This window comes from Amphiprion ocellaris, chromosome 19 (genome assembly GCF_022539595.1).
Source record: "Amphiprion ocellaris isolate individual 3 ecotype Okinawa chromosome 19, ASM2253959v1, whole genome shotgun sequence".
NCBI lineage: Eukaryota > Metazoa > Chordata > Actinopteri > Pomacentridae > Amphiprion > Amphiprion ocellaris.
In genome coordinates, this window is record NC_072784.1 from 30195985 (window position 1) to 30211414 (window position 15430).

Below are 15430 nucleotides of genomic sequence, written 5' to 3' on the forward strand. Positions count from 1 at the left end.
ATCTATGTTTAAAAATGTCTCAAGGTTACATCATTATTAACGCTACTGTGCTCTGTGCAGCTGTCCTTGTTGGCTGCTGCTACATGGGAAAAAAGGCACCCTTGGGAAAAAAACATAGCGTGCAGCCTCAAGTGTCTGCTTTTATATGGAGTCCTCTCGTTGTCAAACATGTCCTGCATCTACTCAACGTGTCCTCTCATATCAGCTACAACAGGAACAGCAGCGTATTTGAAACAATTCCCTCAGAAGTCAACCAATATGAAAACAACAACACAGATTTTCTGGAGTTTTTCTGCTTGATCATTGTGGATTCCCCGTCCTTCTTCCTCCAAAGTGACCCTCCATCTGTGCAAAAGACGAGTTCTAGAACAGCAGGCAGATTTCTGCACACACACATTGTTCCTGCACTCATCTGAGGTGATTATCGAAGCAGCCAAACACACAAACACACATGCAGAGGCCTTTGAGCAGCAATATTCAGTCTGTTAGGAACAGACTCACAGCAATCTGAGTCAGATTTAGTTGTGAATATTTGTTTAAAAAAAAAAAAAAAAAAGCTTTTTGAAAAAATGCTGAGAAGTTGAAGCTGCTGATGTGTGTTTTTTTAATTTGAGAAAATCATTGGAAACCACTGATTTCATAGATTTACACAGATAAATTCATCCTGTTGTGGACATTCAAGGTGTCCAGTAGCTCATACATGCTAGTTTTAAGAAAAATAAGGAAACTAATGTGCAAAATAATTGTGCAGATTCACAGTTTTGTTTTTGTTTTTAACGTTAGAGTCTTAATCTGGACAGCAACTTGTAGGTAAAAATGTCAAATCTACTAAGAAGTACACTATTATGAGGCAGAATACTATAAACGAGCACCTCAACATGATGCTAAAGTGCAGTATGTGCATATTTATTCACTAAAATATCTTTAATTTAGAGAAAAATGTCATTAAAATCCCTGAAATTCTGTGAATTCATGATTATAGTTTCTGGTACTTCTTACATGCAGCAGAGAGGTCAGTAGGATGTTATTTTATGAGTTTCCACGTAATAATTCTGCTCCATAATCCTAATTTGATTGCTTTTGAGGGCAACATTCAAAGACAGAAGGTTACAATTTGTGGCCTCCTGCCATCTGAGCTCTTTTTGATTAAGCAAGCAGCAGGCCGTCTAGTTTTTCTGGTTCATGCGTGTGCATTTATTTTCCATTCATGTCAGCGGAGGAAATCTTTTGACTTTAATGGTTTTTCATTCATACAGTCTGCGGTATTTACATTGTGCTCATTGTACACTGTTGCACAACCGTCTAGATGAGTTCAGCAAAGACTGCAAACAAAACCACACAATCGGATCTCCTGTCTGCTCATTCATCTTCCTCCTCCGTTGTTCTTTCTGCCCGGCAGGTGTGGTGCTGATGGAGATCTCCGAGGTCCACAGGAAGGTGCATCTGGAGCTGGAGGAGAATGTGAGTCGTGCTGTTGTAACACTTCCTGCACATTCTTGTGTCGTCTAATCGTTGTGTAATTGCGTCGCCTCACCCAAAACGTGCTCGTCAGAGATTCTCCAACCTCCAACGAGCTAAACCTCAGTTTATTTAGCAGCATTTAGTGGTCAGTCGGTCTCCCTCACCTGCCTCTGCAGCAGCTGGCATCATGAAATAAACAAAGTATATGAAGGCGCTGAATGAGGAAACAGCAGGTTTGGACTGTCGAACACCTGTGGTTTTATTTCCTTCCTGAGAACAGAGGCAGGTCTGAACACGTTGTGGGAAAATACCAGCTGGAGCTGTTAGAGTTTATTAATCAGCCAACTGGCTCCACTGCAGGGCAGCAAATAAAGACTACTGTCATTTATACTTTATTATTTCTTCATCCATTTTTTACAAGTTTCATCATATACAAAAATATAGAAAATATGAATGTTAGTAGATATTTCCAGAGAGAAATGTGTCATCTTGTTGTTATTTTAGTTATTTTATTGACAGAACCCAACGAGATCCAGCTTTGTGATGAAGTATGAACAGAGACGTCTTTTAACGCAGCCTATAACTGATTTTTTTCTCATATGCTCCTTTCTCCACTATATTTTATTTATTTATTTATTTATTTTCATTCATTTTTTTAAATTTTCATCATAAAGTCAGTAAAAATATAGAAAACATAAATATTTAGTAGATGTTTCCATAAAATAAAACCTTTTTTTTGTTGAATTTTTTTTTCGGAACCAAACGAAATTCAGCTTTGTGATGATGTAAGAAATCCACAAAGATGCTTTTAAAAAAAAATATTTAAACACAGCCTACAACTCTGGTCTCCACTATATTTTATTTATTTATTCATTATTTTTCATGCATTTAAAAAAAAAAACATCATGTAGTCTGTAAAAATATAGAAAATACAAATATTCAGTAGATGTTTCCAGAGAGAAATGTCCCTTTTTTTTTAATTTTTTTGTCAGGTCCATGAAGAGACGCCTTTTTAACATAGCCTACAACTTATATTTCTTTTCCTATATGCTCCTATCACCACTATATATATTTTTTTATATTTTTTTAGCATTTTTTCATGCATTTTTTAAAAAAATCATGTAGTTTGTAAAAATATAGAGAATATAAACGTTTAATAGATGTTTCCAGAGAAAAATTTGTCTTTCTTATTTTATTTTGTTATTTTTTTGTTTGAAATTATAGGGATTCAGCTTTGCGATGATGTACGAAATCCATCAAGACACTTTTTATTTGTTAAACACAGCCTGCACCTCCTGTCTCCACTGTATTTTGTGTATTTTTTTTATTATTTTTTCATGCATTTTTGTCATTTTCATCATAAAGTCTATAAAAATATAGAAAATACAAATATTTAGTAGACATTTCCAGAGAGAAATCTGTATTCTTTATTTCCTTTTTTGTTAATTTTGTTGTTAGAGCCCAACGGGATTCAGCTTTGTGATACAGACACATTTTTTAAAACACAGCCTATAACTCATATGCTTGGTTTTCTACTATATACTATTAACTTTTTGCAATCTTGTCTAGTTTGTAAAATGTCTTTAAGTGTCTTGAAAAGCGCTTTATAAGTATTATGTCTTGTTGTTATTTTAGAATAGAAAAAGCAGCAAAGTCTCACACAGGAGCAGCTGGAACGCGAGTTTCATTTGAAAAATGACTGAAATCCATTTCCTGTCCTTCCTCTAATTGAATGGACACCGTGTCATGGTGACATTTCTGTTGTTTAAGAACTTCCAGAGGATCATTTCACGACAACCACAGGATTATTTTGCTCAGGTTTCGAGCTTGGGAAATAAATAATAGCCCAGTTTGAAAATAACCTGTTAAAGCTGAACTCTGGGGCGAGAAAGTTGCGATTGGCTCCTCTGAGACGCTGCTGCTAACAGCATCAGTGGGTGGCTCGACTTGTTAATGGACTCCCGATTGTGAGTCATCGCATCAATTCAGGTCGGAGAAAATGAGGGAAGAAAAAGCCTGCGAGTGGCTCCGGTGACGCCGTGTGTTGTTCATGCGACGGTCATCGGGGTGCGTTCGGTAATAGGGTCTTTAAATCACTGATCCGCCCGACGTGGGCGCAGACGCTGCAGCTTGGACACCCTCGCACTAATGAGAGCGCTGCAGAGAAGACCGTGGGCTTTCCCACGCTTTGTTTCTGACTCATTCATAAGCGCAACCTTGGACTCGGCTCTCACCCCCGCACCGATACACTCTAGATGATCGCTCTCCAGCTTTCTCTTTGAGCTGACAAACTGCAGCCCTCCATCCTCCCATCAGGTTTATAATCACCACCGTGTCTCCTCTCCTCTGTCTCTCCTCGTCCCTCCACCTGAAGTTTAAGAGGTTCCACCGGGAGATAATAGCCGAGCTGGAGAGGAAGACTGACATGGATGTCAAATACATGACAGTGAGTAGCAGAAATCCCTGCATCACCCCTGTGAAAACACACTTCCATTAAAAAAAAAAAATACACGTTTTTGTTCTTATAACTGGTTTACTGGCTTGTTAATGTGTTCACTGGTCATTCAGAGCATTTAACACAAACTTCACTGTTTTAGCACAAATAACAAGCATGATATTGGTTTAAAAAGGGTTCATTTTGAGTTGGAATCATTGTAAACACAATTTATTGATACAATATTAGTTATAACATATGAGATAAGTATAAAAACAGTGCAGTTTCTGTCCTAATGAGAGTTGTGTGCAAAAACAACACATAAGGCTCCATTTTTCAGAAGCGATGTAATGTGCTTCTCCAACATTCCTTATTTCCAAGATAATAAACCAACAATAAGAACAAAAACAGAACAAAACACGTTTGCAGTCCACAGTGAGTCTGCACAACTGCACAAAAGTAGCAGAAAACGTGTTGTTTAACACAAACCTTCCTGTTTTATGCACAATAACAAGCATAATATGGTTTATAAAAAGTGCTAAATTTGAATTGGCGTCAATGTAAACACAATTAACTGATAAAATATTAGCTATAGCAAATGAAATAACCGGAAACTAGTGCAATAATGTGTGTTTTAGAAGTGATGAGCTCTAGAAACAAGTCTGGATACTGGGTAAAGTGAAATATGAGTTTGTATATGAAGATTTATGAAAAAGAATAAAGATTTATATCGTGATACTCATCCAATTTTTACACCAGTTTCCTGAAATTTCTAATTATTCAGCCAAGTGCAAACTTGTTCCTAATTTCTTATTAATTACTAATAAATACATTTTTAAAAATTCTAAAAATATTATTAAGGACTATTGCACATATCAGTGGTAGCACAGATTATTTTTAATTAATAAAAATACTGATGTTGTTAGTATTATTATTGCAAATAGCATATATTCTAGTGTATGTAATAATAATAATAATAATATAGTTATATGCAGGGTGTCCCTAAAGTCTGGAGACTTAGGAAATCTTATTAACTCTATATATTTTTTGCCTCCACAGATTAAATATGGCTATTACATTTCATATATATTTGATTAATTATCAAATATATATATTACATTCAATATAAAAAAATGTATTGAATAGAATGTTGTTAAAAATTTAATTTCTTGAAGATATTTTTTTTTCTCTGTGTCCAGATTTTAAGGACATCCTCTATACAATTATATTAAAAAAATAATAAAAATAAAAGGATAAATGTTAATAAAGTTACTTTATTTATTGAATAAATAAATAATATTCTTAATTATTATTGCACATATCAGTGGTATTGCACAGATTTTTTTGATTAATAGAAGTGCTGATGTTATTATTGCAAATAGCATCTATTCTAGTGCACGTAGATAATATAATTATATATTACATGTAATATGAAGATTTGTGTTGTGTACCATGTATAACTGCAAACTGAGGTATGACTATGTTGTGATACTCTACTGATTTTTGCACCACTTTCCTGAAAATTCAAATTATTCAGCCATTCAGCTGTTCTAAAAATCTTGTCAGGGTGTTTTTCCTGGCATTCACATGAATCAAAACAAAAAGAGATTGAAAATGACAAAAAAAAATATGAGACAAAAAACATGAAAAAGACTGAAAATGACAAAAAAAATGAAACCAAAAAAAGAACAAAAAGTCTGAAAACGACCAAAAATTAGACAAAAAACAACAAAGAAATAGAGAATGACAAAAAATGAGACAAAAAAACAAAAAAAGAGTTTGAAAATGACACAAAAATGAGAAAAGACAGCAAAAAGATTGAAAATGATTGAAAAAAGACAAAAAAAAAAAACCCTGCAAAATAAATGTAATTAATATACAATAGAATCGACTAAAATATGTAAAGGAAGATTTAAGGTAAAAAAAAATGCTGTGTACCATGTATACTGCAAACTGAGGTATGATTATGTTGTGATACTCAACTGATTACTTTCCCCACTTTCCTGAAAATTCAAAGTATTCTGCCATTCAGCTATTCTAAAAATCTTGTTTTTCCCAGCATTGACATGAATCGTGTCTCCGATCCAGGCCACGTTCAAGAGATACCAGATGGAGCACAAGGTGAAACAGGACTCCCTGGAGAGGTCCCAGTCAGACCTGAAGAAGCTGAGGAGGAAGAGCCAAGGCAAGAACGCCAACAAGTACGAGAACAAGGAGAGCGAGGTGAGACGGGGGAAGAACGGGACAGATGCTGCCTTCCTATGAGCATAATTACACAGAGACACTCGTCCATTCACGCTGTTTGACACCCGAGACGCAGCGTGTCACAGCGGCGGTAACAGTAGTCGGGGACGGCGTGTGAAGTGTCGCTGAGTGCAGTCATGCAGGGCAAGATCCCGGTTTGTTGTTGGGTTTCTGTTGTCCACCACCATGAACACGCCCACATGAAGGCAAACCAACAGAAATGTTCATGACACGTCCTGATCTACCGTCTAGAATAGACAGAAGTCCTGCTCAGACTTTGATAGAAGTCTTTCATTGCCCACTAAGGTTTATATCTTAAAGCTTTATTAATTATTGTTTTCCAGACTGTGTTCAGGTTAATCTGTAGCTGCCTGCTAACTTAGAATAATATCAACTGTTAAGAGTTTTTTCAGGACTGTTGCTGATTATTGGTGATCAATAAAGGCTGATAACCAACATTTAGAACCAACATACATTAGATAGAATGTTTTAACAGCACGTGAGAGCACAAACCTGTCATTCATAACTAGAATTCTTCAGTAATAAGGGTGACTATTACTAAACATGTAAATTAGAAACTGACTTGATTGAATTAGGATTGTAGATTTATCAGTTTGATTAATTATGTCTTTCTCCATTCTATCACTTTTATTCCCCACTAAGGTCCAGATGTTAAATCATTATTAATTATAGTTTTCCAGACTCTGTTTCAGGTTAATCTGTAGCCACCTTCCATCTTAGCCGCTAGCTGTTAGCATAGCATTAGCCACTGCGATGGAAGCTAACTTCCTGGTTTCTTGTTCAGTTTTTCTGCTTGAGAGACATTTCTGAGACCACAGAGTGACTAAAGACAGGTCCTAAGGTCCATATATAAAATCATTAGTAATTATTGTTTTCCAGACTCTTTCAGGCTAATCTGTTGCTGCCTGCTAACTTAGCCGTTAGCGTAGCCATAGCCACTGTGACGGAGTCTAACTTCCTGGTTTCTTGTTCAGTTTTTGCAGCTTTTTCTGAGACCACAGTCAGAGAGAGGAGGCTGCATCAGATTTAATTGATCAATAATTGGCCAAATACAGATACAGATAATCGAGAAAATTAAAAATAATGAACACTATAATGAGCCAGGTCTGTGTAAGCAGTAATATTTCAAAAATGCTGCTTTACTTTGTCATACGGAGTGTTATAGTAAACTGAATATTTATATTTATATCTATATAATAGAAGTTTTACACATTTTATGGTATAAAACATTTAAAAGTTACTTACAGCTCGAAATATGTTTGCTTTTACCGTCAAACATGCGTTAAATGTTAAATCAAATTCCCAATAAAGCTGCTTTTATTTAGATATTTTCCAGTTTCTGCTGTCAGACAGCAGAATGAGAATTAACGTAGTGAATGAAATGCAGCCCATTCCATTTTATTGCCATTTTCAAGCTACTAAAATAAAGATTTTATTACCGCAACGTTGTCTGACAAACTCAACAAACACACAGATTTTAAAAACGTCTGTACTGTCAATCCGTTTAAAATCATCTGTCTCTTTTTGTTGTTTTGTTGTCTCGTTTTTCAATCAATTTTCAATCTTTTTGTTCTTTTTTGTCTATGTTTGTCAATTTCAATCTTTTTGTTGCTTTTTCGTCTATTTTTTTGTCATTTTCAATCTTTTTGTTGTTTTTTTCAGTTTTTGTATTTAATTTATGGTTTAATTTAGGAGAAAATGTCTTTCCATAGGCCATTGCTTTCATATGGAGTATTACAGTGAAGTGAATATCCTTAGGTTTTTGATTTTTTACACATTTTATGGTATAAACCATTCAAAAGCTACTTAGCTCAAAATATGATTGCTTTTACTGTCAAATACACGTTAAAACAGCTGATAGCATCTAAGGAAAGCTTCTAGTGTGGGAACACGATAATGAAAACATGCAGAAATTGCAGACTTTCTTCCTATTCTCTGCTCCAGTCCTCTCTTGTTTCTTTCTCTCTTTCACCTTCCTTTTATTTCCACCTCTCTCCTCCCTCGTTAATCTGATTTAAGTCCAGATTTTAAGGTTTAGAGACGCTGGGTCGGGCCCGCTAACCTCCAGACAGGGCGTCAGGGTTTAGATGACTCACCAGACACCAAAGACACTTCAAAGCCTCAGAACGATCCGACAGAAGACAGAGATGGAATAAAAAGAAAAATATATAGTGGGAGAGCTGTCACAGCTGTCAAACAGCTGATTAACAGAGACTGCAGAAAGTCTGTGTACACGAGATGAGCAGAGACCTAGGTGTGCAGCAAAGAAGACGTCAAGGAGGGAAAAAGGAGATTTATCTGCGGTTTTTCTTCAGCTCTTTTTTACCTGTACTCCTGCAGATAAACACAGGTTGTCCGTAGCAACAGGCTCGGTGAATTGTTGACAGATGTAAAGTGATTAGGAGGGTGTGTGTGTGTGTGTGTGTGTGTGTGTGTGTGTGTGTGTGTGTGTGTGTGTGTGTGTGTGTGTGTGTGTGTGTGTGTGTGTGTGTGTGTGTGTGTGTGTGTGTGTGTGTGTGTGTGTGTGTGTGTGTGTGTGTGTGTGTGTGTGTGTGTGTGTGTGTGTATGTGTGCATTGAAATAGCATTTCACACTCTCCGTTTTTTCCCTCTTCCACTTAGAAACCGTGTCGCCCACTTCATCTACAGATATGGAACAATATTCATCCTCGCTTTCCCTTTATCTCTGTATGTGCTTTAATTGTCAGATTATCTTTTACTGCTGTGGAATTCGACAGTGATTCTGCAAAAACAGAGCAATTAATTTAAAATGCATGTTCTTTGGTAGCTTATTTCAATAATTCTGAATAATTTCACTACTACATACAACAGTCAGATGCTTCCTGAAAGACCATAAAAATAGAATTTAGTTTTTTTTGGTGCATTTCTCAAATAGTTAAGTTTGTGTGTTTTTGTGGTCTATGGAAAGACATTTTCTCCTAAATTAAACCATAAAGAGCTATAACGAACCTTTGAACGGTTTATACCATAAAATGTGTAAAAAAAAAACCCAAAACTTGAGGATTTTCAGTTCACTTTAATTTGACAAAGAAACGCAGCATTTTATAAAAAAAAAATTCTACTTGAAAAATCGACCTGGCTGATTATCGTGGTCGATATTTGGCACTTTCTCCATTATCGGTGTGTGTATTTGGCCAACTGATACATTAAATCGGATCCAACCTGCTGTCTGTGGTCTCAGAAATGTCTCTAAAGCAGAAAAACTGAACAAGAAACCAGGAAGTTGGCTTCTCTCATAGCGACTAATGCTATGCTAACCGCTAGCGGCTAAGTTAGCAGGCAGCTACAGATTAACCTGAAACAGAGTCTGGAAAGCAATAATTAATAATGTTTTAAGATATTAACCATAGTGGGCAATAAAAGTGAAAGAACAGAGACATACATAACTAATCAAACTGATCAATATCAGTCGAGAGTGTCCTAATTTAATCACTTCTGTTTCTAATTTACATATTTAGCAATAGTCACACTAATTAATGAAGAATTCTAGTTATGACTGACAGGTTTCTGCTCTCACATGCTGTTAAAACATTATATCTAATGTATGTTGGTTCTAAATATTGGTTATTGGTGTTTACTGATTACTAATCATCAGCAACAGCCCTGAATAAAACCAATACCGGTCGATCATTATGTTGTTATGCTGGATGTTATTTTTCTGTTAATCAATTAATATGTGTTAATCATCTTTATTAGGAATTTGTCTCACTGTAGTAAATGTCTTTCAGATGTTTTTCACCACATAGAGCCTTCCCTGTGTGTTAAATATCCAGAGTAAAAAAACTATCAATACTGCAGATTTATTTCCATAAAAACAGGATATATACGTCACTAATGTCTATAATTGCCATATCCTTTTGACTAGTCTACGCCTAATGCACCACAGAGTAGCTATTATTTCAGATTTAAATATCGACGTCATCTTTGTCCAAACAGCACCGACTGTCTGCTCGTTTAACACCGGAAACTCTGACATGAAGCGATGCAGATCTGTTAAAATATCCCCCTCCGTATCCGACACCGTGATCACAGTGTTACCTTTGTAGCTGCAAGTCGACACGCAAGCAGATGCAAATATCTGAAGCATTCACACCTACACAAATAACAGCAGAAATAGAACTCTTCCACTCATTACTGCCCATTTTATTCTCTTTTTCTGCCTCTGTTTTTACAAAATAATCCAAGTAAGGGCACATTTTACTGTAGTATCCAGTAATAAACCACTAAATTCAAGTTTAATTTATGAGAAAATGTCCTTCTATAGACGACAATCAATCTCTTTTTGTTGTTTTTTGTCTCATTTTTTGTCATTTTCATTCTTTTTGTTGTTTTTTTGGTCTAATTTTATCGTGTGAATTAGGCGACATTTCCATTTAAAATCGGCGCTCAGAGAAATGGTTAGAAGCAGCAGAAAATCCTTGTTCCTTAGCTGTGGTGAAATCAGTTGTTTTGCTCCGTGCTGGCAATCACAGATGCAGAGAGAGTCTTCTTCCTGAAGGGGGCGTGGTCAATGGATCAGGGCTAAAACCAGGAGTTAAACAGTCATGATGAAAATGGACCATCTTTGCATTATTTTGAAATAACAACAGAAATGCGGGGAAGAGGATAGACCTCCATTAATTTGCTGCAAAGGAGCAGAATACTGGACCTTTAAATAAACATTTTGGTGTCGTAGCTTTTATTTTTACTCTCCTGTGTGACACATTAGAGTCAAACTTTCTGATATTTTCCCTTGTTTCTGGGAACAGCGTGACACGGGAAATGGGAAAGATGCCAAACCTCCACAGCTTCTTCCTGGTTCTTTGCAGCTCTGATCCATTCGGGGATTTATCAGACGAGGACGGTTGTTCAGAGCTGAATAGGAAGGGTGTGTTCGTTGTATTAAGAGCCGTTATGGGCGTGTCGATGGCAGCATAAAGTGACGAGAGGATTTACAAGAAATCAGAGAGCAAAGAGCCTGACGTCATCACAATTGCTCTTTTTTTGGACAATTTCTCAGTTTGTATTTATTGTAGACATCAGAAACTCTAAGGTCCCTGTATTAATTCTGCATTAACACTATATCAGTGACACATTAACACAATGCATTCTGAATTTTGCTTTTTCTGAAACCATTCATTTATTCATTTCATTTTTCATTTATTCATTTATTTTTAAAATAGGACAATTCGTATTGATGTACATTTTCATGTAAATACAATAGATTGTAGCCATACGGCTAATTGTAGTCCACTTATATCTATATATAGCTGTAAATTGATCTGTATGAAGCTTTATTTTGTTAATTCTTCCTCATTTAGTACCCTTTTGAATAGAATAAGTGGAATGTTAGAACACTTTATTTAAAAAAACAACAAAAAGGGATTAAAAATGACCAAATAAAAGACAAAAAACACAACAAAATGATTGAAAATGACAAATGCTAGAATCTGTGGAGTGTCGTTATTTTTCTACTTAAATCTGAGCAATATTAACACGTCTTCATCAGTATTTCTACTCCTGTGCATTTATATGTGCAAAATAGTTTTTTTGTGAAATCCAATAAAATATTCAGGGTTAAATAAGACTTTTTTCTTGCACATGGACTCACATTAGATCCTCCAGCAGCCCTCGGAGCTTTTATGATCTCAGGCTGTCGGTGCAGATAAGGCCGACCCTCTTCCATCTCCGTCCTGCAGCTCCGTCCGTCACTAAACACCAAACACAAACCTGTAAACTAACAACGCCTGGTCTCCTGCACGGGAGAGATTAGGATGTTCAGAAAAGAAACCTGCTCTGTTCAAACCGTGTGCATGTCAAGATAAGACCGTGTGATCTGTTTAGAAGTTACAGCTGTTGTTTCAGATCAGATTTGTATGTAAATATATGATGTTAAATCACCTTTATCTGTGATCGTACGGTTTCAGTGCCTGGAAATCCTGACGAACCGACAAATGGACATGCAGCTGTTCGTCGCCGACGGCTTCAAGGAGGCTCTGCTGGAGGAGAAGAGACGCTTCTGTTTCCTGGTGGACAAACACTGCATGTTCTCCTACCAGATCGCCTCCTTCCATGACAAGGTACCAGACTCTCCTGCTGCTCCTCAGCTCGGAACCAAGCAGAGAATCTGCATTTCTTTAGACAAAACCAGCTTCCATGTTAATGAGGGTTTTGAAGAAGCAAAATGAAAAAGACAAACCCAAAGATGTTCAGCTGTCGACCTTGAATCTTCTTCTCCTCCACAGAAAATTGGATATATTTGATATATTCTGGTCAATCAACAGCTTATAGACCATCTGGAGACCCATAATGCCTTTAACCCCTTGCAGTCAGGCTTTAGATCGGGGCACAGCACAATTTATGGTTACTTTGACAAACTTTATGGTTAATTTTGCTAAATTTATGCTGAATTTAGCTAAATTTATCATTCGTTTTGCTAAATTTGTGGTTACTTTTACTAAATTTATGCCTAATTTTACTAAATTTATGGTTAACTTTGCTAAATTTAAGGTTAATTTAGATACATTTATGGTTAATTTAGCTAAATTCATGGTTACTTTATTGAAATTTATGGTTAATTTAACTAAATGTGTGGTTAATTTTATTATTTTTTATATGTAGAAGTAGTAAAATCAGTTGATTTTTACCATTAATACAGCTGTTTGTTAATATATACTGTAGTTTTGTTTCACAGAATATGCCTTCAACATTTTCTCTAACCGAAGACACAACAATTTATTCCAAAACCCACAATCTCAGGAACAACAACGTTGCCATGGCGACATGGATGTGAGCGGCGCTCCTGCTGATTACTCATGTTTTCTTTTAATATCTTTCTTATTTCCGTGGCTGCCGGACAGGCCAGAGACATTCTGACGGAGAAGCTGAGCAGCTGGCAGGACCAGTGCAACGACGCCACCAACATGCCCGACAGCGTCCTGTCCATGATCGAGGGGCTGAGGACGCCGGTCTCCATCACACCGCTGCCATCTCCGTCACCGTCACGACACAGCGTGGTAAAAAAGGCACATTCAGGCTGGTTTTAGTGGGAAATGTGCTGCTTTCTCATATATATATATATATATATATATATATATATATATATGATGTGGTAGGAAACTAAATGTCACCTGTACCAGATGGAAGCCTGAGAAATAGAGAAGCTTTAAACCGACTTCCTGTGTTGATCTGAATATTAAAGATGACAGAACTGTTGAGATATGAAGTAGATACAAGTACTTAATGTGCTGCAGAAATACAAGTATACTGACAAGAAGAACAAAATGAAGAAGACAAGCTATTACTGCTAATACTACTACTACTACAAATAATACTACTAATACTAATAATACTAACACCAACACTACTACTACTACTACTATAGCTAATAATAATGATAATAATAATAATAATAATAATAATAATAATAATAATAATAATAATAATAATAATAATAGTAATAATGCTTATAATACTAACACCAACACTACTACTACTACTACTAATACTACTACTACTACAGCTAATAATAATAATAATAGTAATAATAATAATAATAATAATAATAATAATAATAATAATAATAATAATAATAATAATAATAATAATAATTCTTATAATACTAACACCAACACTACTACTACTACTAATACTACTAATAGTAATAATACTAACACTAACACTACTACTACTACTAATTCTAATACTGCTAATATTACTACTACTACTGCTGCTACTACTTATCCTACTACTACTAATACTACTACTACTAGCACTTATACTAATACTACTAATACTATTACTGCAGAGACTGATACTACTGGTACTAATGCTATATTGCTAATACTGCTAATACTACTACTAGTACTAATGCTAACAGTAATACTACTAATACTACTATCCAATAAGAACATTGAGCTACAGATAACTACTCAGTCCAAACAAATGAAATAGATAAAAGATTTTCACAATAAATTTGTACAACACCAGATAAAGTCCTGAAGGGCCCCACCTACACACATTTATGGTTCATTTTGCTAAATTTGATGAATTTTGGTACATTTACAGTAAATTTTTGCTAAATTTGTGGTTAATTTTACTAAATTCGTAGTTAATTTTGCTAAATGTATGGTTAATTTTGCAAAATTGATGGTTCATTTTGCTAAATTTATGCTTCATTTTGCTAAATTTATGCTTCATTTTCCTTAATATCCCTGTTTCAGAACATCTCTGCTCCTCCAGCTCCACTTCTAAAGGCCCAGACCAGCCCTCTGGCCAACATGTTCACCCAGGAGAATGTCAGTGTATCAGCTTCTACCAACAACATCACTGGTAAGATGGCATTTAATTTTCATTTAGCACCTCTTTCTGTGTTATTTTTTCAATACAGAAAGTTTAACGCAAGAAGCTTTTATTTGATTTGGAGTTTGGTTTCACATCTTTCTGCTGCTTTCTTCTCATTACAAAAAATGATCCCAAGATGCATCAAATGCATGTTTAATTGAAGTGATTGTTGTTTTTTTAGGAGCTCCAGCTGGTATCGTAATCTCAGTCCAGGTGCACTGTTGCACTGTCGCATGTTTGACTGAGGAAATAATATTTTTCATCTTCTTACTGTTTTTCCATCTTCACCAGACCACGGGAACGGCGAGGACAGCAACCTGGCCAGGTCGGTGTCCGTCGCCACGGGACTCAACAACATGGTGAAGAGGCCTCGTGTTCGAACCATCTTCCCTCACACCGCCGGAAACAACAGCACTCTGCTGAGCTTCGACGAGGGCGACGTCATCGTCCTACTCATTCCCGACGAGAGGGACGGATGGATGTACGGCGAGCTGGAGAAGAACGGAAAGTGAGTCTGATATGGGACGTCAAAAATGTGCTCTGTATGGAGGGTTTAGATGAACAAGATGCTGTCAACAATAAGGCAAATTTATTTATATAGCGCAATTCATGCACAAGGCAATTTAAAGTGCATTACAAAGGCAAAGAAATTGATCACAAAAATGATTTAAAAGCATGCATTAAAATCATAGAAATGAAACATAATTTAAGCAATAAAATCAACATGAAATTGTATAACAATAACAAATACATTAACACTAAGACAAAAAGAGAGATAAAACAAAATCACTTTAAAGGTGACAGTGCAGTGCTGGTATTAAGACAGTCATTAATCGAAGGCTGCAGTACATAAGTAAGTCTTTAACCTTGATTTAAAGGAGTGGAGAGTTTCAGCAGACCTGCAGTTTTCTGGAAGTTTGTTCTAGAT

At 35.9% G+C, this 15430-nt stretch overlaps 1 protein-coding gene across 1 annotated transcript in view; it reads left to right on the forward strand.

Moving 5' to 3' along the window:
- baiap2l1b (BAR/IMD domain containing adaptor protein 2 like 1b) overlaps nucleotides 1-15430 on the forward strand; it is a 45731-nt gene that overhangs the window by 14834 nt on the left and 15467 nt on the right. The window contains exons 4-10 of the mRNA XM_055005114.1: nucleotides 1400-1461; nucleotides 3836-3907; nucleotides 5984-6118; nucleotides 12087-12239; nucleotides 13020-13175; nucleotides 14382-14490; nucleotides 14794-15010. Of these exons, the coding sequence (XP_054861089.1) occupies nucleotides 1400-1461; nucleotides 3836-3907; nucleotides 5984-6118; nucleotides 12087-12239; nucleotides 13020-13175; nucleotides 14382-14490; nucleotides 14794-15010 (904 nt within the window). The remainder of the gene's footprint in view (nucleotides 1-1399; nucleotides 1462-3835; nucleotides 3908-5983; nucleotides 6119-12086; nucleotides 12240-13019; nucleotides 13176-14381; nucleotides 14491-14793; nucleotides 15011-15430) is intronic.